The 23,074-nt window shown below is 36.3% G+C and overlaps 3 protein-coding genes and 1 long non-coding RNA gene across 4 annotated transcripts; 2 read left to right on the top strand and 2 right to left on the bottom strand.

The window, feature by feature from the left end:
* The first annotated feature begins 1,955 nt into the window (after positions 1 to 1,955).
* Positions 1,956 to 12,237, top strand: LOC140826827 (acyl-CoA-binding domain-containing protein 4-like). The gene is made up of 18 exons (XM_073189337.1): positions 1,956 to 2,196; positions 2,916 to 2,986; positions 3,729 to 3,792; positions 3,872 to 3,943; positions 4,350 to 4,544; positions 4,623 to 4,700; positions 4,876 to 4,965; positions 5,175 to 5,244; positions 5,702 to 5,763; positions 6,083 to 6,222; positions 6,536 to 6,662; positions 6,770 to 6,884; positions 8,165 to 8,253; positions 9,014 to 9,097; positions 9,193 to 9,378; positions 10,239 to 10,394; positions 11,137 to 11,196; positions 11,776 to 12,237. Exons 1-18 carry the CDS (start codon positions 2,023 to 2,025, stop codon positions 11,962 to 11,964), a joined length of 2,022 nt encoding a protein of 673 aa, XP_073045438.1. The 5' UTR covers positions 1,956 to 2,022; the 3' UTR covers positions 11,965 to 12,237.
* Positions 8,261 to 8,951, top strand: LOC140826828 (uncharacterized). The gene is made up of 2 exons (XR_012116873.1): positions 8,261 to 8,767; positions 8,815 to 8,951. It is a non-coding gene; the product is annotated as an uncharacterized lncRNA (long non-coding RNA).
* An 841-nt stretch (positions 12,238 to 13,078) lies between the features above and the next one.
* Positions 13,079 to 15,471, bottom strand: LOC140826829 (putative pectinesterase/pectinesterase inhibitor 22). The gene is given in 3 exon segments (XM_073189338.1): positions 13,079 to 14,039; positions 14,266 to 14,863; positions 14,865 to 15,471. Coding segments are annotated over 3 exon segments (1,614 nt in total). The 5' UTR covers positions 15,210 to 15,471; the 3' UTR covers positions 13,079 to 13,368.
* Positions 15,472 to 17,943: 2,472 nt separating this feature from the next.
* LOC140826830 (probable protein phosphatase 2C 5) lies at positions 17,944 to 21,189 on the bottom strand. The gene is given in 9 exon segments (XM_073189339.1): positions 17,944 to 18,446; positions 18,878 to 19,107; positions 19,192 to 19,257; positions 19,259 to 19,318; positions 19,401 to 19,508; positions 19,620 to 19,837; positions 19,933 to 20,104; positions 20,203 to 20,465; positions 21,035 to 21,189. Coding segments are annotated over 8 exon segments (1,290 nt in total). The 5' UTR covers positions 20,419 to 20,465; positions 21,035 to 21,189; the 3' UTR covers positions 17,944 to 18,226.
* Between the last annotated feature and the right edge of the window lie 1,885 nt (positions 21,190 to 23,074).

Below are 23,074 nucleotides of genomic sequence, written 5' to 3' on the forward strand. Positions count from 1 at the left end.
AGTTGTTTTTGTTTCATTTCAACTTCAACTTTTTTCATGCTTGTATATTCAGTAAACTTTGCAAACATATTGTCCAAGTTTGTTGTCATACACTCCATGTCCGATCTCCTTTTACCTTTTCCTTTCTTTTTGCTGCCTTCTGACCCATTGGACGATTTTCTTCTTCGATTAGGTCTACATGTAGACTCGCATCTTGGTTGGATGAGGTGTTGCTTGCTCCCGACTCCGAGGTCCTTGTCTTCTTCGTGCTAATAAGGTGATCAACGGACTGTGGAGTAAACATTGGACGGTCTTTTACGATCCTTCACACATGCTCAAGATTAAATGCGATGCCGTTATTTTCCTCACGATATTTTTCATACGCAAGTCGTAGTATATCCTCATCACTGTGGCCGCTACGATATGCACGATAAATACTATTGTAATTTGCATTGAAGCGATATACTTTTTTTTGGATGGTATTGTGCCTGTGCGATCGTATGACACTTGTACTTCTATTGGGTGTACCTGCGGGACGATTGTCATTGTAGTAGCTTGCGACACGTCCCCAGAAAGCTTCCGCCTTTTGATCATTGCCGATGATTGGGTCATCGCTGATAGTGACAAACGATCTCGCTAAGACTTCGTCTTCAACCTTTCTCCAGGTTGACCGTTTTTTTCTACCCTCAGCGCCAGAATCCACATTCTCCAAATTTACGACTTCAATTGGGGATTCACGGTCGACAATTGAGTCTCTGGGATGAAAGTCGGAGTGGCCGGTTCATTTTCCGTCGGAGAAATAAATGACATACTGGTTGCATGTGGATTAGATGGATAGTGTGGTGGATATGAATTATATGGATAATTTGGTGGATATGGATTGTAAGGATAACTTGGTAGATATGGATTATGTGGATAATTTGGTGGGTATGGAAAATATGGATTTTTTGGTGGAATTTCCGAATTTTGGGAAGAAGTATTTTCTTCCAGATTTTTTGAATAAATCACGAAATTTCTAAAAAACTCTCGGTTTCTTTCATCCATTTCAGAAGAAAGTAGGATTTAAGAAATTGGTATGTTTGTAGAATGAAGAATTGTGTAGTACAAGGTGTCTATTTATATTGAAATTTGCAACGGCTATATTCCAACGTCTATATTCACCAACAGATACTTTAAACTAAAAATAACAACGTTTAGCAACGGTTTTTGAACATCCGTCGCCAATAGCGACAGTATTTTCAAAACCGTCGCTAAATGTCCAATTTTTTTGACTGTTCATTAAATATAAAATATAATTAAAATAATTCAAAACACGTGGGGCTCGCGTGACAGTAAATCGGCGACAGTTTCGATAAAGCCGTCGCTAAGAGCGACGGTTTTTGAAAAAACCGTCGTTAAATTTGCAATTTAAAAAAAAATAAACTGACACACGGACGTTAATACAGATGAACGCCCAACCCTCTCTCTCCTGTGATTGGGCGTTATAACGCCCACTCACATTGGAGAGTGGTTGTTAAAGGGGTGTTATAACACCCCTTTAACAACCAATGTAGATGCTCTTAAAAGAACACATAAAATGGTTATTCCAATTAAAATAGATTTGCAAGATTTCGTGAAAATAGTTATTCCTCACGATGAAGATGATATTGTATTATATATATATATATATATATGTCAGTGGTAATTGTGTGTAGTGATTCTTATAAAGCATACATCAAAAGAAAAACAATATAGATATTACTAAATATTGTTGAAGAGATCTACGTCACAAACTATATGTTGTGACTATGTGTTAGATTGTGAGGAATAATCTGTAAAAACAGATGTATACAATTCGACCGCGTTTCATTCAAAGATATAAAATGTTTAATTTATTATTCGGAAAATGGTTAAATATATATAATAAAAAACAATCGGGGAATGAAAAATGCACGCGCATTCCTTATTTGTGGACCCAAAATTAATCGAAATTACCGTTTTTAATTAACGCTGTTTCCTTGACAAATCCGAGATCATTCACGATCCGAATCCGGAAAGGCGTCAATGTCTGCTGCGGCCACGATGGCAAGAGCGCATTCCGGCCTCTCTTACCCGGGGAGATTCTATGCGGCGGCGAACTACGTTGGCTTCGGCGGATCTCCGAATTCCGCCGCTGAAGGCGTCATCTCCAAGTTCTCAAACGATGCGGCGCTTCTCCTATACGCTCTCCATCAGCAGGTGTTTGCGCATCGCCGCCAAATTTATTTATTTTTTACATTTTCACCTGCATTTCAGCTCAAACGAGTTGTTTAGTTCTCCTCGAATTCATTCAATTCTGGTTCGATCCGCAGGTATATAGTACAGATTTTTTTACTAGAAGGTTTAGAATTGTGATGATTCCAATGTGAACACCACTTTCATCCTAGTTTGCTCAATTCCACCTGCTTTACCGCCGGATCCTTGAAATTTCTTTATTCCATTATCACTTGTAGGATGTACGAGTGAGTAAATTTTTAAAACTGACGTTATTTTCACATTTTGCCCGACACCAGCATGCTTGACTGTTGTTGTACGATTAATTCTTAGTTTTGTATGTTTGTGGGATACTTTAAAGTTGAAGCATGCTCTTCATGCTGATTTTTAGCACATATGACCGATGCTTATGTTTTAAAATTTTCTTGATCTTCCCCATGTTTTATTTTTGGTTTGCCCAGAAAGCATAAGAATTGTTTCTAAAGTTACACGTCCGTAAAATTGAAGGACTTTTAGCGTTTTTTTGTCACCTAAAGGACATGATGACATTACACTTCCCTAAAACTGAAGGACTTTTAGCGTTTTTTGTCGCCTAAAGAGCGGTCAATATCATGATTGCTGACTTATCTAGATTATTTATTTAATATGCTCTGTCTTTTTGTTTGCCTTTAAGTGCGAAGACTGATGTCTTTCAATGGTCTCAGGCAACTCTGGGGCCTTGCAACATTCCTAAACCTAGAGGTTGGAGTCCCATCGAGCAAAGCAAATGGACAAGGTTTCTGTTTTTTTTTTTGACTGGACATGGTTTCTGTTTTTAACCTTGATGAAATCTACTTATTATTCATGGTTTTGAGTTTTTTCATTTTTTGGTCGGTGACGAGCCAACAACTCTTCATCATTTGCTTGTTCAAGTTAATAGAACTATTGGTCTATATACGCTTTATAGGCAATGCTGAGAATGAAAAGTGACACATCGAACCGAATTTGGAAGAAATACCGACATTTAGCATATTAGCATGAGCTCATCATTGATCATTAGCATAATCAAGATCCATTGCTAGCTCACACTTATCAGGAAAGATTTCTACTTACCAATATTCATCATAGTCATCGATAATTGGTACGACTCCATGCTTTTGGATTAAGCTACATATTTGTACATGTACTAGCTAGAGTTAATTGAATGAAGTGAGAATAAAATTGTGTCACTGGTGTAGTCGTGTAGATACCTTAAACTAAAAAATATATAATATTTGAGTAAGTTTTATAAAGTTGATTGCTGTGCAACTTTACTATTCGTTTAATTAAGGCATGCTTAAAAAACCCTTTGGCACCATGGTTGGATACAATGGATATTCACGACTTTTGATGCTGCGTTGTTTATGAGCTTGTTGACTTGTTCCTAGTTTTGTTTCAGATTAGTGGCTTCCATCAGATTTTATTTGAGTGTGTATTTTGATTTTTTCTTAGTGCTGCCACAAATTTCATTGAATTTGCTTTTTTTTAATCCCTTGAAGTTGGAATGGACTTGGAAACATGGCTTCCACAGAGGCAATGCGCCTTTTCGTTAAAATCTTGGAGGTTGGTACATTTTTTTACTGTGTTATAGTGGTACTTTTTAGTAACATCTTGTATTCATCTGAACTCTGATATTGAACAGGAAGAAGATCCAGGGTGGTATTCGAGAGTGTCGAACTTGGTGTCAGAGCCTTCTGTAAACGTTGAGTTGATTGTGAGTTGCCATGATATGAATTTTCTGCCATCTCTTAAGAATTCTAGTTGTCTGTTTCTTCTATTTTCAAAGGTTTCTGTGATATTTAATTATTGATTTTGTTGTCACAAAATTGTGGGAAGCATGTCTAGTTATCAATTAGAAATGAGTTGTCATTCAGAAAAACATTAAGTGTCATTATCTACTCATTTCTACATTTTAGTTTTCAAATACTTGCATGGATACCTTGAATCAATTCTGCCACTTTATCTATATGTTTGCTCACATGTGTGAAAGGGGAATTTTTTTCTAATTATTTAGAAATACCTCAATTACAAGTGAACAGCATTCCTGCACATCTTCCATACTATCCTGGAGTTTGCTTCAAAGTTACCTCTTCTCTGGTTTATAAATTTTTTATGCTCAGCATGTACCAGAAGTTGCAGTGGTTTATGAAAATGGAACTAATTTTCCTGAGACAAAGACTATTCTTGCTGAAAATGGCAATCGTTCAGAAATCCAGGATAAAGATATTGTATCCGAAAGCCTTGGAGTGGTTACTGTATATGACAACTGGGTCGTACCTCCAGTGTCTGGCTCACGACCAAAAGTTCGATATGAGGTGTTAGGTCTTTCATTTTCATATTATACACATATGTTTATGCTCTTCTTTAGTTGTAAGAATTGATTACATTTACAGCATGGAGCAGCAGTTATTGGTGACAAGATGTACATATTTGGTGGAAACAACAATGGTCGTTACCTCAATGATCTCCAGGTTTTGGCATTTTGAATATTGTTTATGTTCTTGCTACATGTCCTGTAACTTTAGTAGTCATTGACTACGGATTCCTGTGTAATTAACTGTCCCGACAACCAAGGATTGTATTGTGCTATGCCGATCTCTTTGAGGTTTCTGAAGGTATAACTTTATTTTTCTCGTTGGGGTATAGGTTCTGAACTTGAGAACTTGGACCTGGTCCAGAGCTGAAGTTCGGGCAGGTACTGATGATATAGCAACTGCCTGTGCTGGGCATGCGTTGGTAAGTTTGGACGTTTCAGCTGAATCTATCAGATATAAAGTTCATTGCAATTACGAGGGATCTATCTTATGTGTATTGCTAGAGATTAGTCTTTCATTTCATCTTAGTGGACCACTAGTCCACTTTCTGTACTTCAAAAACAATTTTATACTAATATAAATTATGTTTCCTATAAAAAAAAAAACATGTTTGCAACGTCATCTCTGTAGATACCATGGAATGAAAATAAGCTTCTTTCAGTAGCTGGACATTCCAAGGACCCTTCTGAAACATTACAAGGTTTGAGTTGTTATTACAGAGCATATTTATATTTTCTGTGCAAAATTTTGTTTTCATTTTTTAAATTTCACTAAATTGTTGATAATTTCTCCTGAATTAATTTATGATGTTAAAGAAATGTGCTGAGACATCTGTCCGGTCATTTCTTTGTATAATTTAATCCAATAGATACCTTGGTTTATCAGAAGAGATATTTTTAAGAAACAAAAATAATAAGGTGGATGCTGCTCATGTGTATTTGTAGTTTCTATGCATGTTATCTCCATTTATAACCATGGGAATTCTATTTAAACAAATTTGATGCATTGTCTGTATTTAAATTTCTTTTCCCAAATGATTAGTATCTTAAAGAACTGTCTTGGAAGTGCCTTTCTGACTTTGATCTTAGTTTATGCTGTCTTCAATGCTTTACATATTTCTCTTTTTCCTGAGGAATTCCTTACTGGTATATGGACAGTTAAGGTGTTCGATCTGCAAGTTTGTACCTGGTCGATGTTGAAAACTTATGGAAAGCCTCCGGTAAGTTCTGTTATGCTATGATAATCTTTGAAGAGAATCTTTTGAGATTTATGGTTTTCACAATTCCTACTTCTTTTATGTATGTTGCTTGTGGATATCAGCTCTTTTTCAATCAACATCCTGTTATATGAGACCTGAGTTTTGGTCAATGTGCGGTTTTCCTATGGCTCGAACTTGATCGTCATGAATTATGCTCTGTCCATGCTTGTGTTTGTGTGGAAATTGTTTTGAAAAGAAGGTTTTATATACTTTATGTGGCAAGAACTTAAGTTAGCTCTTATCATTGAAATCGCTTCGCATGTTTGTCAATTCTCTGTAGGTCTCTCGTGGAGGGCAGTCAGTGACCATGGTGGGAAAGACTCTAGTCATATTTGGTGGCCAAGATACAAATAGATCACTGTTAAATGACTTGCACATTCTGGACTTAGAAACCATGACCTGGGATGAAATGGGCACAGTGTAAATCCTTTTGTTTTTGCATTGTGATAATTAAGTTATTTGGCATACAAACTTGCATACGCATGTTTGGATGATTCTTGAGCTGCCTTGCTAGGGCTTAAGACTCAAAGAAACTGATGCTCTAAAAGATTTGTTGCATCCCCTCTTGTTTATTATGGATATTGTGAATGCATGATGCCTTTAAGTAGAATTCGTATGATAATTTTTCATTTCACCATGAATCTGTGTCAGTATTAGAAACAATTACTCAAAAAAAATTAGTACGGCGACAAGTTTTTGCGTTTATTTACTTCAATTGCTTCCAATTTCATAGGGGAGTGCCGCCTTCTCCAAGGTCTGATCATGCTGCTGCCGTACATGCAGATCGTTACCTTCTAATCTTTGGTGGGGGCTCACTTGCTACCTGCTTTAATGATCTTCATGTGCTTGATCTTCAAACTGTGAGATAAATTATTTAATTACGTAACTTGCATGGTCCAATCCAAATGAATTTCTGGTTTTCATGAAGTTTCTATATATGCATCACGTTCTGAATTTGATGGGGTAGATGGAATGGTCAAGACCAACACAACAGGGTGAGATACCTAGTCCTCGTGCTGGCCATGCAGGTGTGACCGTTGGAGAGAATTGGTTCATTGTTGGTGGGGGAAACAATAAGGGTGGTAAGATTCTATTCCTAATTTAGTTTCAGAAATAAAAAATTTGACAGCTTATTTATGTTCAGACTTGGTGGTCTTAGAGTGTTTCATCTATGCTTTGTATACACTTGGTCATGTATGAAAGTGTTATACTTCTTGAAGCACAGGGACTTCCACGTGTTTCCGTATAGCATGTCCAATGCCTCAAAGAATTTTTGAACTACACACTCTGGGGTCAACCGACCACATTATCTTTATACAGTGTTTTCCCTTTTGTTCAAACTCATCATTTTTTTCTTTTCCTTTTTCGTTACACATGGCTTTTGAATATCACCTTATGATGAAGTTTGTTAAAAAACGGGGATAGTATTTAATTCAAGACCTTTCGAAGTTTGAAGAGTATAAGTTAAAATTGGGCGTAAAGGAAAAGAATAATAGAATGGATGTGCTCGAGCCAAGTAGTGTCATCTATGGTTTCGTCTAGTATCTCTAGCCTCTTGCATTCCACACTTAAAATATACATATTTTCAATTGAGTCTTGTAACTTTTTTTTCATTGCAATAGATTTCTATATATTTTTTCACATTTGCACTTTCGTTTATAAGTATTCATCTAGCACCTAGGCCCAAAACACAGCCCTTCCACCTAGGGGGCAGCCCTTCACTGGGGAGTGTGCCTTGGCCTTGAGCAAGTGTCTTGGCGAGCTTTAAAGAATTGGCACAGCCGTGCATGTTAAGTGTGAATTAAAAGAAAGCATTGCAAATTTTAAGAGAAATTTTAATGTAATAGTCATTCATATTTATTTGTGTATCGGATAATATTTCTTTTTTTATTTTTCAAAGGTTTGCAAAGCACATATTTGATGGTATATGCCACAATACTGTCATAAATCAAACTTCCAAAAGGTCATTAGTTATTATTTGATTTTCACTTCAACAAGGAGTGAGAGTTTAAGCTCTAGGGCAATGTGCACATTAATTTGCCTTGTGCCTTCAATATCTATGGTTCTGCTGGCAGTTACCAGAACAAGCATGTTTTCTGGTTTGAATTGATGCACATTCTTGTTATTAAGATATTCAGTAAGTTTGAGATTTCAGTTATCTAATACATTTGCTTCCTGCTTGAGTATCCATGTTATGGATCAATTCTTATTTTTGCGCGTGCTTCCAACAAGGAGTCCGTTATTTTTTTGGATGAATGCTATACCTGATTATAAGTATTGTTTTTAAATTTTGCTGGTGTGAGACACGTTCAACTTGTTTTGAGGTACTCATTGGGTTTCCCAATTTTTATTGCATTTGCAGGAGTTAGTGAAACAGTTGTCCTTAACATGTCTACACTGGTGTGGTCGGTTGTAACTATCGTTCAAGGACGTGTTCCTCTTGCTAGCGAGGTACTTCACATGGGAAAACATTTGTACGGACCTGAAAAATTTTGATCTCATGTGCCATATTTATTACATACTTGTCAATGCATTAGCTTTGTATGACACCAAACAATGGTGTGGATAAGTTAAATCATCTGAGTCTTGTCCTCTTGAATGCATTCAGTAGAGTCGGAACGCAAGCATCATTAATAGTGCAAACATGCCATTCACTCACCATGTGTAAACATGTATGGGTAGATCATTTGTTGCCTGATATCACTCATTAACTTTTGTTAATTTTTCGATTCTCTTTGTCCATTCCTTGTCCTTACTTTTCTTGCACGATTTTGAACCCTTCAAAAAATTATCTTTTTAGACTGCCATTGTCGTCAATGCTTCCTAAAAAATTTTCTTTGTTCTCGACCCTGATTTAGTTTAGATGACACTCTATTCTGTACTGATGCGCATAATGACTTTATTCTAGCTTTTATTCGATGTTGAATGAAGCAATTTATTATAGACAATAGCTCTTTTATTTACAGTGAGGAATGCATCTCTTTTTATTAACAATAGCTCTTTTATTTACAGTGAGGAATGCATCTCTTTATATTAAGGGCGACATGATTTGTAGGAAGGATTTTGATTGCTTATGATGTTCGTTGATTAATTTCACTTGGCTGTCAATAGATTTGATAAGACCTTGTTATCATGAATGGATGGCTGTTCATTTTAATAATTACTTCAACCCTAGTTGTTTATGACTGCACTAGTTTTTTAATTTTTTTAGGGCTTAAGTTTGGTCCTGAGTTCCTATAGCAATGAAGACATCCTGGTCTCATTTGGAGGATACAACGGGAAGTACAACAATGAGGTCCGAGTATCCCTTTACTTTTTTCTCTCTCTCTCTCTTTTTTGCATCACCGAGTTTCTTCAAATCCTAACTATGCCTTTGCCTATTGCCTTTAGGTCAATGTACTTAAACCAAGTCATAAGTCAACCTTACAATCGAAGATGGAAACACCAGTGCCAGATAGTGTCTCAGCTGTTCAAAATGTGACAAATGCTACCAGAGATGTGGAATCTGAATATGAGGCAGGCCAAGAAAGAAAAATCAAAGAAATTGTGATGGATAATGTTGATTCAGAGCCAAGTGTAAGTATCATTGCACAATTATTCCCCTTGACCTATTCTCTGGTTGCCTTATTCATGGTCATCGTCTTGATACTTATTTAGAGAGTATTATTGCTCAATATTGAATTCCTAATAAAATGTAAGCTATGCTCTTATGTATTTAAAATTCACAATTTGTTTTGGTTCTGTTGATGAGTAAACAATATGTATACATATCCAATGTCTAAACTTTTACTTTTTTCTAATTTAGAGTGGAAAACAATGATCATCAATTTCTTTCTTTCTGTGTTATTCGACACTAAATCAATTATTTGACAATTTTTTTGTTGTATGGTGCTACTTGCTAAATTGTCCACTCTATGCAGTCATGACATGTATATCAAGTTATAAACGGCGTTTAATATATGAAACATTGAATTATAAAAAAGAAACTGAGCACCAGTCCTATTAGGTTTTTTTTTTAATGTTGAACGACAGTTTGTAATGGGGTTTTTATAACTTCAAAAAAATCATTTACTGAATAAAAAAGTAAAATGTTTTTTTTACTGCTAAAACTTTTGGATTCATTAATTGATTCGTATTATTATTACATTTTTTAAGATGTAGAAGACATAATTCATCATATTTGTTATAGATGTGCAGGGTACTTTGTGTTTTTTGTCTCTTAGATACTCATGCCCTCTCTGTGCCTCCTTACTTATGCCCCTTTACTCGTATCCAAACTAATGGCTTGCAATTTTTATTGCTGCAAAGCGAATTAACTTTAACTTTCTTGAGAGCAGCTGCGGAAACTTTTGGGTGCTCATGCAATAGTCATAGAGATCTGATTACTGTATGGCCCCCCTCTAAGAAATTATAGCGTGTATGTTTTTCTTCCACAGATTACCAAGATTGAAGAAAGAAACACTCATCATCTTTCATCCCTTCAAGCAGAGAAAGAAGAACTAGAGTCTTCTCTCGCAAAGGAGAAATTGCAGTCACTGCAGCTTAAAACAGAGTTGACAAAAATAGAAACTCGGAACACAGATCTGTACAAGGTACTCTCTTGCTTTATCAATGATGTCTAGTGAAAATAGTACAATGTTTCTTTATCCAAGAAAAAGCTAAAATCCATGTTGGGCATGAACTAGAGGACTCGAGGTCATTCATCAGATTTGTACGATTTACACTTGAAATTTACGTCTTTAGGTAATGGGCTGCTTTATTATTGTATATTGCCTCTTTAGGTATTGGGCCATCGGCTCTTTCGATGTATTATTGTGTTAATTTTAGGGCAGCCATATGATTGGTACGAAGAGTTGTTTTACAATTGCAAAAAACCAATGAATTGTAACCCCAAACTTGATTTTCTAGGTCCCTATGCATTATGCATTTTAAGGGTTTGTGAGTTGCTGAAAACTACCATGACATCCTTCTTTTAAAACTGCCTGAGTGCTTCTAGATTATGTTAAGAAATTAGCATTTCGTAAATTTTTAGCTGTATGTTTACTTGCTGGAAACCTACTGCAGAATATTTGGGCATAAGGTGGTTTTTGATTTGATCAGTTTGTGTACCCAGTGTTTTAGCAATGATTTGGCCACTTGGGTTTTTACCAAAAGCATTTATTGAGTTGATGGTTATCAACCGAAGGTTTTGTGCGCATGAATCTGGAAAGACATTTTTCATAATGCAATAATTTTCAACAATCTATTATATCATACTGAAGCTTTTGTATAAGTATGCCAATGTTACTAGTCTGTATAATTTATGTCCTGAAAAAGTGCACACTGATGTCTCAGGAACTCCAGTCTGTGAGAGGTCAACTTGTTGCGGAACAATCTAGGTGTTTCAAACTTGAGGTGTGTGTACATGAAGTAATACCAATTTCTTTGGCACATATTTACTTTGTAAATCTTACTTTCCTAAAAGGGATTTCTTTTGATTGGTTTGCTGATGAAATCTCTGATGTTCGATCAGTGTGTCCAGAAGAGAAACTAACATAATTTTTTCAATGCTTCACTGTTTATGCTATCAAACTTCCATTTTTAATTCATATCACAAAAAGCCAATGGCATGTTTCGTTTGTTTTGGGAAAATAGAATTGGTGTTATAGTTATCAAATCGTAAAAAAAGAGAGAAAATTTATCTAAAATTATATATTTTTCGTTAAAATTTAATATGATATATTGAAATATTTTTAGGAGAAAATTTGTCTAAAAGTTATGATTTCATTGGCGGAAAATGAGTTTTATAGAAAGAGAGTACCTATGAATGATAGTGTTAGTTTTAATTTAGAGAATGGAAAGTTTTTTCCGGGAAACAAAAACAAATGAGACCTTTATTTTTCAAAGAGGAATTATATGCCCTGGCTGCCTACTTTTCCTTCATGTCTTTTGTCCAAAAATTCTCCTGCTAATTCTTATGTCTTGAACTTACAGGTAGATGTTGCCGAGCTACGGCAGAAGCTACAAACGATGGACACCTTACAGAAGGAACTTGAAATCCTCCAGCGACAGAAGGCTGCTTCTGAACAAGCTGCTTTATATGCAAAAGAAAGGCATAACTCAGCTGGTGTATGGGGGTGGCTTGCTGGAACACCACCTGAGCATAAGGTCGACGATGCTTGAGTGTTACCTAAATAGCAATGCACATCGATCCCTAGGTTTGGGATACATTGTTTGAAGTTCTCCTTAAATATACTTATAATAATCCTTTTCGTTGTAGAGCATATAGGAATTGATCATTCATGTTGTAGATGGAGCTGCGTAGGTGCATAAAATAGGTCAGTGTTGTATACCATTTACATTTGATTCAGTGATTACTCAAGAAGCTATGTATACCCAAACTGGGATTCTTTGAGAGGAAATACATATAAAATATAAATCTGCTTGGTAAAAGTATTCATCCAATATAAGGAGTGATTTATTGTAGTTCTTTTTCCCCCCTGACACCTGTAGCAGCAACTGCATTTCGTATGTGTAAATAAGGGTAAATTGCCCTTTATTCTCTCGCAAAATTCGGTGGTGGCATCATATCAAATTCGAGATTAGATTAGCAAAACATGTGTGAAAGCCAGCACTTTTTAACTTACCAGAAGGGTAAGGATGCATTTACACAAGAAAACCGAGTAGGGACGATTAACTTGTATGAGACAGAAAATATACAGCACGGTAGGGTACGGTTGTGTGCCGATGAAGAAGGAATTGGAAGAGTAGGTGGATTATGAGATTGGCTCGAACTGCAAAGACGATTGCAACTAGGGGCAAGCACATGTGATTCGAGGGTGTGATCCGTTGCCCCGCAGGCGGTGCTTGGCTAGAGCTTCAAATCTATAGTTGAAGCCTTATTCAATTAGTGAATCCCTTTGGCTGATGCCCGAGGGAAGAAATGTTTGGTGGAGTAACCATCAATGAAGAAATTTCTAGTGCTTGGCAAGCAATAACATGAAGCTCGATGATTCCCCGTGCACGGGATGTTTTGACATGGAAAAGGAGAAACTTAACTGGACCAATTTTGGGTATATATTGTTTTGAAAACGATTTTCCAACACCTTGATTAAAATGATAAATATTATAAATGATCATTATATCAGATATATATAATTAAAATGCGATTTTTGACTATATAAGATATGATGGCATCCATTTTGTTTTATTTTTTTGGTTTGATTCAAACATGGAAGCTCATGGAAATCCAATATATATCCACCGAATATCTATAATGGAAAAATATCCAACACAACATGAGAGCATATTTTAGAACATAGAGCATGCATGTAAGAATATGATCGATAAGACTTGTAACTAATAAGCAATGGGTTAAAATCCGTTGTTGTTGAACGCACTTTCAACAACACCTTCACTAAATTATCTACGACAACCGATTTTATCCGTAGTCGTTTGCCGTTTTTGTTGTAGTGGTTATATCTTTGTGTGTTACTGATCTTCTGGATATACGTGTATGTCTTGTTCTAATGATAGCAAATGAAACTAAAAATTCAAACTATTTCCTAAATAAAATCTAATGTTTAATCAATTTGTTAAACCGGCTGAGAACTTAATACCCGTGTGTGGCAGCCATGATAATCCATCAATAAATCTCCCAACGGTGAAGAAACTCGCCACGGAAGCATCTGTAATGATATGATATCCCGGCCACCGTACCCTGCCGGAAACCGCGGCTCCTGGCCCATAGTTTTTGTATTCACCGTACCACAAAGTGCCCAAACCAAAATCTCCATACCACTCCAGCCACCCTCTGGGCTGCACCAGTCCACTCATATAAGTATTCATGAAAACAGTCCTTGAAAACTGCTTCCACGGTCTCCCTAAATACGTGGGTTTCGTGGCGTAAACGTAGCTGTCTTGGATCGAAAATCCGGTGCTCTGATGCGGGTCTTTTCTGCCTTGTGCTGTGATGGTGACCTTTTGGAATGGGAGTGGCTCCCTAGTAAAGATCTTGCAGTTCTGCAAGACCGCGGCGCCATTGCCGAAGATGAAGTCGATGGTGCCGGAGATGGTGCATTCGCGGTAGAATTGGCGGAGGGAATGGGCGTAGAGGGTGTCTTGATAGCCTTCCATGCTGCAGCGATAGAAGGCAGATTTATCGGAGTCGACGCGTAGCGCCACACCTTGGTGGTTCTGGGCTCCTGCTGTGTTGCGGAAGGTTATGTCCCTGGCTATGAATCCTTTGCCCGAAACAGCTGCTCATTTTTTTTTTTTTGGAAGGCAAGAATAAGAATAATATCGTTACTTTTTATTGTACCATGCATGGATCATAATCAAGTTCTAACTTTCTGTTAAAATAATGTTCGAACATTAATATTGCATGTAAAAGCCACGTTTAAAATAATAGAGGGACAAAATATTAATATTTGGCCAAATTAATGGTAATTAGCCGAAAGAAAATTTCTAGGACAAGAAAATTACCAACTGTGGCTGTTCGAAAAGTTGTCCATCCTTGCATGAAATTTCGATTACCAGTAATTACAGTCTCACCGATTCCATCACCTACAAGCATAATATTCATCTTCTTCTTCTTCATATCAATGTTCTCATTATAAACTCCCTTCTTCACATATATAACATATCTCCTACTGCTATAGCTTGGAGCCTCAAAAATGGCTTCTGTTACCGAACGATAATGCCCCGTTCCATCCAATGAAACGATCGAGTCGACATGCATTCTGTTTGAACTAGAAACAAGAAGCTCTTTATCTCCATCAGTCATCCAACTCGGGAATTTTTCATTTTCCAACTGAGTATATGTGGAGTTATTTCTTGGTGGTTTAAAAGGAAGAGTATGCATTTGTGTGTATAAAGTTAGTACATTGCCTATGAGTTGAGTCACTTGTGCTAGGCTACCTCTTATGTACCGTTCAAGGCGATGATCCGTGCCTTCGAACCCTTCGAGGCACGTGTCTTGGTTGCTCAGGGCAGCACTCAGCCATGCCTTCAGGTTTCCTTCCGAGTCATGAGGGTTTTTCAGACCTGCTCGTATCTTGTTCATTTCGGATAAAGACCATGCCTAGCTCGGAAACCGAGAAATCGAGTAGTTCTTTGCAATCCTCTATGGCAATTTGTTCACGATAGCTGATGGACAAGGTGTTGAACCTTGTGATCATGTCAATGGCTGATATGGCCTCGTTGAGTGTGTTCTCAATAGCGGCTTTGAGAACCGACGTGGGGTTCGAATGGCCGTGACTTATGGTACGAGAATGCATGCTAGAGAGGCATGTGTCTTGGTTATTAACTTTGTCACATGCTTGAAGCATCATGGATTCAATTGTTTGGTTTTGTTCTATTAATGCATGGGAGAGAATGTGGTAGGATGATAATAGGATGTAAATTATGAGAAAATTGGAAAATGGCATTGTCAAGTTTAGTGCATGTAGGAGAGGAAATTACTAGGGATTATGAAATTGTTGGGTGTCAATTCACATTAAATATATATAATGTGACAACAATGGTAGAATAGCTTTAAATGCAAGAAATCAAGAAAGGGAGGAGTGGACAAAAATCATACCTTTTCCCTTTTGCAAAGCTCAAGTTATGCTCCCTTTAAAGATTATGGGAGGGTCCGAAATAAAGAATCCCACTAGGTTATTTTCTTTATAACCGATAAATAAATTGTCTGTGAACAAGTTTACTTTCAAGGAGAATTTTTAGTTCAAAATTGTTGGATATGTGCAAACAGGATTTAAAATGTATCAAAAAATTTTAAAATGAATTTTAAATTGAATAAGACCAAGCTATATATATAAAGCCGCTACTTTTTGTTGCGCATTAGGTAAATCCACGAACTAACATAATAGTCTGCAAACTATGATCATCAGTAAAACACATTAGACAATATATTCCACCTACGTAAATTAGTCGGATCTGTTCGCCATTGCTCGGCATCAATTCTCATTAAATTTTTCACCTAGTTAAATTAGAAGTTAGCTAGTGTTATTTTTGTTGTATATATACCTTAGTTTGCTTTCATTCATTCTGTTTCAAGTAAAAATCCAAAACTCACTTCATGCATAGCTTAATTCAATATAATGTGTTATCTTGGCCAAATGAATTTCGAATGTACCGACTTTGGAAATATTTGATCCATTTACCATGCTTTGATGGAACGAATCTTCCACCATCACTCTTTGCCATCAATTACGATGCCAGCAGACTGTTATTTTAGAAGCTGCGCTATGCAATTCCAAACCCATAAATAAATCTTGGATTCATCCGATGATTTGATGTTTACGACAACTTTTTCTCTTGATTTCAAAAGGTGCACGGACATTTACAGTAGCTGCGCGTAGTTTCTCCTAACTTAAGGTGAGCCAACAGGTATTGACGCGAATAACCCACAGAGAAACTAAGCAATGACTGCGTTGGAGGTGGCAATGGATGCATGCATGGAGGTCATTTGTTGGGTTGGCAATCAATGATGTGTTAACCATTGAGAAGCAGCGCTTCTACATATATATCACACAGTCCAAACTTCGAACAAACACCATCTCTTGTTACATGTTAGTTCTAAGAACAGACAATCTGTATCTGCTACTTCTTTCTGAAGAATATATGAATTGGGAACACAATTGCGATACAAGGCAGTTCAATGTCCAGTTAATGTCGTCCTATCAAGTCTTGTTCAATCTCGGGGTTTGATGTTTTTCATGGACGGAGGATTCGTAGAATATCATAAGAGACAGTCCTGCATCGCCCTTACTAAGTCGATTTGTAAAGATAAAAACACTTGTTTTCCCCACTAATTTCTAATTGTGTCTGTTCGTAGCAGGGCAGATGAGTTTAGGTTGCAAGGGACAAGTTTTCTTGTCTATTATTAATGTTAAAATTTTACTCGTCTCAATCTCTTTTACTTGATTCTATTTTGGGAAAATTAGGTCGAGGGGTAGTCCATGAGAGGCAGCAAAGAGCGCAAACTAATGCCATCATTCTTTTTAAAATAAACACAGTGGAATTTCGGTATTCTAAAAACAATCAAATTGAAAAGACTACATTTATGCCATAACGCTTTTGACATAAGCCCATTTCGAGTGGCAGTATTGTAATGGCATAATGGCTAATTGTTCTCAAATCCTCGATCTTGATGTGATCATTATCTTTGAGTTTGGATAAATATGATATACTAATTGTGGGATGCATATCATATTTTAGTTGAAGACGACATCGTAGATTGATGATCCAAAGATCAACATTCACTACATCATTGGGATTAAACACTCTATATGTAACATCGAAAAATTCGTTAGGTAAGCAAAAAACAATTCACTAGTCTTCCCAAAAATCTATATTACACACGGGGGCGCGCGCACACGAATATATATTTGTTCTTCTAGAAAACAATCCATGCAATTTGAGATTGAGATTGCGAGAGACAGTGAGAGATGAACCAATGCCCATACAACCCATAGAATGACATCACACACGCCAAACACTTGCACATAGGGTGATGACAATAGGATAATCACATATTATTTGACACTCACCAACAGCCTATAGGCTATATCCATCACCCAATTTTCATTCCCGAGGCATGACATCACACTATCCTTAAAAGCTCATACATTCTTTAGCCAAATTACCAAAATTCATTTGGGACCAACTCTACTTAAATCATTCCAATAAAGCAGTCCAATTTGATATATGGCACGATCATTGACACATTCCATATAAGCTACCAGTCACATACCCAAATTGTCATCATTTTTCTCCTTTGAATGTCATTGGTGTGTCTTTATGCAAAAGAAACGAACCCCATCGATTGGCATTTTATTTTCAAGCTATGTGAGTTATGTGTGACTAGTGATATTACTATTATAATAGGACAATATAATTGTTTTACACATACAACCATAAACAAACAAGACTCAAACACTAATATTTGTCAGTAAAAAGAGACCCTTTTCTTCTATGCCCAACAATTCCATTTACAAGAAAAGGATTGTCAGACATATTCTCCCACTATATATATTGGCATATTTTATCCAAAAAGCGGAAGGCAAGTATATATCTTTAATGGCACATTTTGTACAGTCTGATTAGATATCTTAGAATAGGCTTCAAGTGCAATAAGTGAGCAAAGAAATTTACAGGGCATGGCAATAAAACTGATGAAACATAATTGGTGAATGTCATTTCTTACTTACAACTCAAGCTGTTAGCAATCAGAGTATCTCTCTCATATCTATTAGCACATCTTTTTCGGGTCAACATTAGTCACACATAGGAACCACAACAAAATGGACAGACTTCTGACAATAATATCTACCGATTGCTAAATCATTTCTCATAAACATCTAATCGATCGCTGCAGATGGAAAAAAAAAGGAAAAAAAAGCCACAAAAGAACACAGATATCGTATATTTACCAATGACCAAATTAGGCCGTCACTGCAGGTGTAGTTGGTTTTTTCCCTTCCATGGCGTCTTTCTTCCTACGACAGCTTGCGCAGAGGAAGGGACCTTCCCATGGCCTTGATGCAGGTGAGAAAAATGGGCCTGAGTTAACAGATAATCCCTCACCAGGCGGTTGATGCACTTGGCAAATAGCACATCTAAAGAGCCCGGAATTTGAATCAAGAGGAAAATCCTTACCCAGCCTGCCACATAATTGAGTTGGTGTTAAAAGAATTGCCAAAGAATTTTAAGTTTTTCATATGATAGCTAAGATGAATAATGAAACAACCCATGGATTAAAGACAGCAGAAAAAATGATAGATATAACATAAATCAGAAAACATGACATAATAATTCAAACAACAAGAAGAATATCACATGTAAAACTAAATAATTAAAACCGAACAATCCAGTTATCACTTCAGGTCCTCAACTTGTGTGTAAAAGGAAAACATAAAAGGACCTTTATTAAGGAATGTAAAATCATTCAGACCAATTATTATGCTGATGAAGTTGAAACTATGAAAAAATCTATGTGTGTTACACTAGCAGCTTCGAAAACCTAAACTTGCCCAACGTGGCATCTTGACTGAAGGAGAACTATATAAAAAAGAAAAAAAAAGAGCAATGTTACCTCTCAGCAAGCATTGCAGAACCCTCCTCAAACAATTCTTCAACTGCTCCAACTGAAGCTAGCTTACTAGATCCTTTCATCGAACTTTGGGATCGTTTTCTAAAAACAAGCGAGTTTAAAATATTTTGCTTCTTTTTAGGTGTTGGGGGTAAAACAGGATGATCATAAGGAATAATATCAACAACTAAACAGGTTGTATCATCCTTCAAACCTCGCGACCTAAGGGCCTCCTGCAATAGAGATCGATACCTCACAACATGATGGCGTAAAAGACCTAATTGAAGTAATCAGAATTCTAAGCTGTTACAAATTACCTTAACAACCAACTTTGCGGCAAGCTCCGCAGGTAAACCTCGGCACGACTGAGCAGCCACATCAGATTAATAATGCATCCCATATCCCATCAGATGCAATTATAAGCCTACCCCCAGCATTTGAAAGCTAAAAATCAAAATAAAAAATAAGAACTTTTGTTACTTCAGCACTGTAATAATCATTTAGTAAAACACTAACATGTGAATACCTTCACTTGCTTAACATGAGGAATAGGGACAATGAACTCCCCGACGTCTGTATCACCTATTGACCTTGAAAGACACAGTCCACCAGGCCAACAACGTAATGGACCAACCTAAGCATCCCAACCACAAAATATAGGCACAGAATGCAGAAATGAATCTCTACATGCTGGCACTGTGATTTATAAAAGCTTCAAAAAAAAAAAGATATCAATCAGTATTACCTCACTACCACCGTACACATTTAGCCTCCCTACTTCACCACCGCTTGCAGTTACACGTTCCCGTTCTTCGATATTTTCTTCCAAACGGTGGTCAACTGTTAGGAGAGAAACAACCCCTCCTGGGGTGTCCAATATGCACCGAGAATCTCCAACAGATGCTACTGTCACAGTCCAATCATCAATTACAACAAATGTAACAGTTGTCCCAGAAGTCTCTCCTGCCATTCGTATCAAACAGGCATGATAAGATAAAGGAAGGTCACAAAACAGTAAAGGGGAGAAAAGTTGCTTAAAGCAGGATTCTTTCGCGTGCCTCTCTGCTGAAATTCTATATCAGTTTTCACAAACCCTGCTACTAATGCCCTAGGAAGGCCTTGAAGCCACTCTTCCCTGCCAAGTTCTTGAGGAATAGCACTCAACACGTTGTTCAGTAAATTCTCTTTGGTAAATATGGCAGCTGATACACCATTATGCCCATCAAAAATCTACCACATTCAACAACTGAATCTAAGCAAACAGTTTGAAGCATAAATAATGAATCAAAAACCATATTCAAACAACTTATCAAAAGATCTCTATTTACCGCAAAAACTAAGAAAGCCGTTGATGGATCACCCGGAACCCTTTGGCAATCTGGCTTGATCAAAAAATAATCCTCTCCTTTCTTGGCCAGACCAGACTGTCCATACTTCACAGTCGGCTTCTCCACCTTCTCATTTCTCAACTCACGCCCAATCAAAGTCCCAAGCGGAATGGGCTGTTGTATCTGCTTCATTTTAGATACCTCTGGCCGGCTCATTCTATAACTCTTAGATCCGGCATTCCTGAGACATTCATTTCCAATCCCTGATAGGGGTGAAAAAGTGTAAAAGAACAATTACCATAAATGCCTTGATCTCACATCTAACTAAAATTTTAATCAATTGCACGGTAACAGGCGGAGAGGGACTCCATCAATTGTTATCCAATTTATCAAAAACCAATTATCCTGACGCTTATCTTGACACACCCTAAGCATTAACAGAAACCATCATCACTCTAAAAACCGTTTCTTGATAAACAATAAAATTACCCCGGCAGTCTTGTAAATGACAAGACGCAGAGAGTGATGTATTGACCATACTAAAAAGAGAGACATGCAGCACCAAGTTTATTATATAAAAGGCCGTCGCATAAATAAAAAATCTGCAATCACTTCTCCAATAGACACCTACATTGATTACTTCAGCAGACAAATAACGCAAATGAAACCAAAAACATCTTATAAATGAAATAAGTGAATCACTGCTGCCTCTATTTGTCTCCAAATTGGACACGGCTTAACAAATCCATCCCGCATAAAAACAGAAAAATGTGGACAACAAAGTTGCCAAAGAGATAGTTGAAAGAAACAAAAAAGAAATGCAAATGCTCACATCCAATGCAGTAGATCGAGAGAGCTAGGAATTGGAAACCCTAGAGAGAGAAAGTAAGAAGCTTTGCTTTGCTGTAATTAGATTGGCATATGAAAATCAAAGGATATAGATAAAAGCGCGTTTGAAGGGCCAAAAACCAGCCGATTTGGTCGATTAAGACTCCTCTGTAATAATTATTATCAGCGGACGCCTTTTTGCGTGCTTAAAATAACATGATTATGAACATTCGTATACATTTAATTTAGAGTTTTCATGATTTTTAATATTTTTTTAAATAATAAATTTTTATAGATTTGATAAGATTTTTGTAATTTTTTTTTTATAGTAGGTCTCTTGTGAGACACTCACGAATCTTTATTTATGAAACGAAAACTCTATCGCTATTCACTATAAAAAATAATAATCTTAGCATAAAAAGTAATATTTTTTCATAGATGACTCAAATAAGATATTTGTCTCATAAAATACGACCCGTGAGACTGTCTCACACAAGTTTTTGCTTTTTTTACATAGAGTTTTATAAATTTTGTACTTAGTTATAACATATTATTTTTATTAATTTCTTTGAAACCGTAATTAATTGAAATACATAAAATATTCAATTTGAAATAGTTTTCAATATTTATATTAATAAATAAATTTATTTATTTAAAAGTTAAATCATTTAATCCTTACATATATGTTTTGTAAATTTTTTAAAATAAATCGATTGATTAATATATAACTTTGTTTTTTAATTGATAATATACATGTGAAAAGAATATTATTTAGCAATGTACGAATATAATTTAGTATAAAAATATCATCTTACATATTAATTGAAAATGCTTAAAAGAATTTAAAAAATAATGGTTATTGTGAGGCTATTCAATTATTAAGAATTAGTCTATATTCTTTCGATTATCTTTTATTAATTTTGAATATTACATTAATTTGTATAAATCATAAATTAAAAATCGCAAAATCAATTTTAGAATTCAAAATTTCTTATAATATTAAAATAAAAAATTATTAAATAAACAATCAACCAAAAATGAAAAATTGAAAAAGAAAAATGAAAATATACATAGAGATACATTTCGAAAATTGTAGAGAATGATACGAGATGAAGAAGATAAAAAGAGAGGTGTTGAATGGAGTTTTTTGAAGCTTGCTTGCTTGCTTTGCTTAAATTGGGATTTGCAGAAGCTTGAGTTAGTTTGATTATGACATGTGTTACTTTAGTGTCATTTTTATTCCTCATTAACCATTTTATTTATGGTGTTCTTCATCCGCAACAAGAACTTTGGTTTTCTTTACCTCTTTGTCCTTTGTACACAAGACGCGTCCTCGATTCTCACTATGATGGTGGATAGACGATTATTTAAGGGGGCTAAGTTTGTTGTAGCCATCTCCTCTTTGTTGACGATAGTTTGGTGTTCTTTAGGACGACGAGAGAGGATCATTCTCAGGTGCGGAATTGCTTACAGCTTTATGAAATGGCATCGCGGCAAATGGTTAACTATGATAAATCAACTCTTACATTTAGCCCAAGTGCTCATTCGCATACTATTGCTGATATTAAAAGTGTTCTCACAATTGAGGTGGTGAAGAGTCGTGAGCTTTACTTGGGATTATATACCTTTTCTTTGAGATGTAAATGTCAAGCTATCCCATCTTATGTGATGTCTTGTTTTAAAATTCTGGTTTCCGTGAGCAGAATTGAACAAGCTTGCGCTAAGTTCTGGTGGAATGATAAAGAGGGAAATAGTATAGAGGCATGCACTGGTCGAGATGGGCCGAAATTTGTGAACCCAAGTGCTATGGTTTTATGGGTTTCCCATCTTATTGGTAGCTTTCAATAAAGCTCTGTTGGCCAGGGAAGTGTGGCGAATCATATATTGTCTCAATTTGTTGCAGGCAAAGGTTCTTAAAGCGTGTTTACTTCAAGCAATCGGATGTCATGGCGGCGACAAGGATCCAATCCTTTCATTACTTTGTAGTTGGGATCTTCTTCAAAAAATACTGTGTTGCCATTCCATTTCAGTTTTATCAGATCCC

The sequence above is a fragment of the Primulina eburnea genome, chromosome 3 (genome assembly GCF_022965805.1).
Source record: "Primulina eburnea isolate SZY01 chromosome 3, ASM2296580v1, whole genome shotgun sequence".
Lineage (NCBI taxonomy): Eukaryota > Viridiplantae > Streptophyta > Magnoliopsida > Lamiales > Gesneriaceae > Primulina > Primulina eburnea.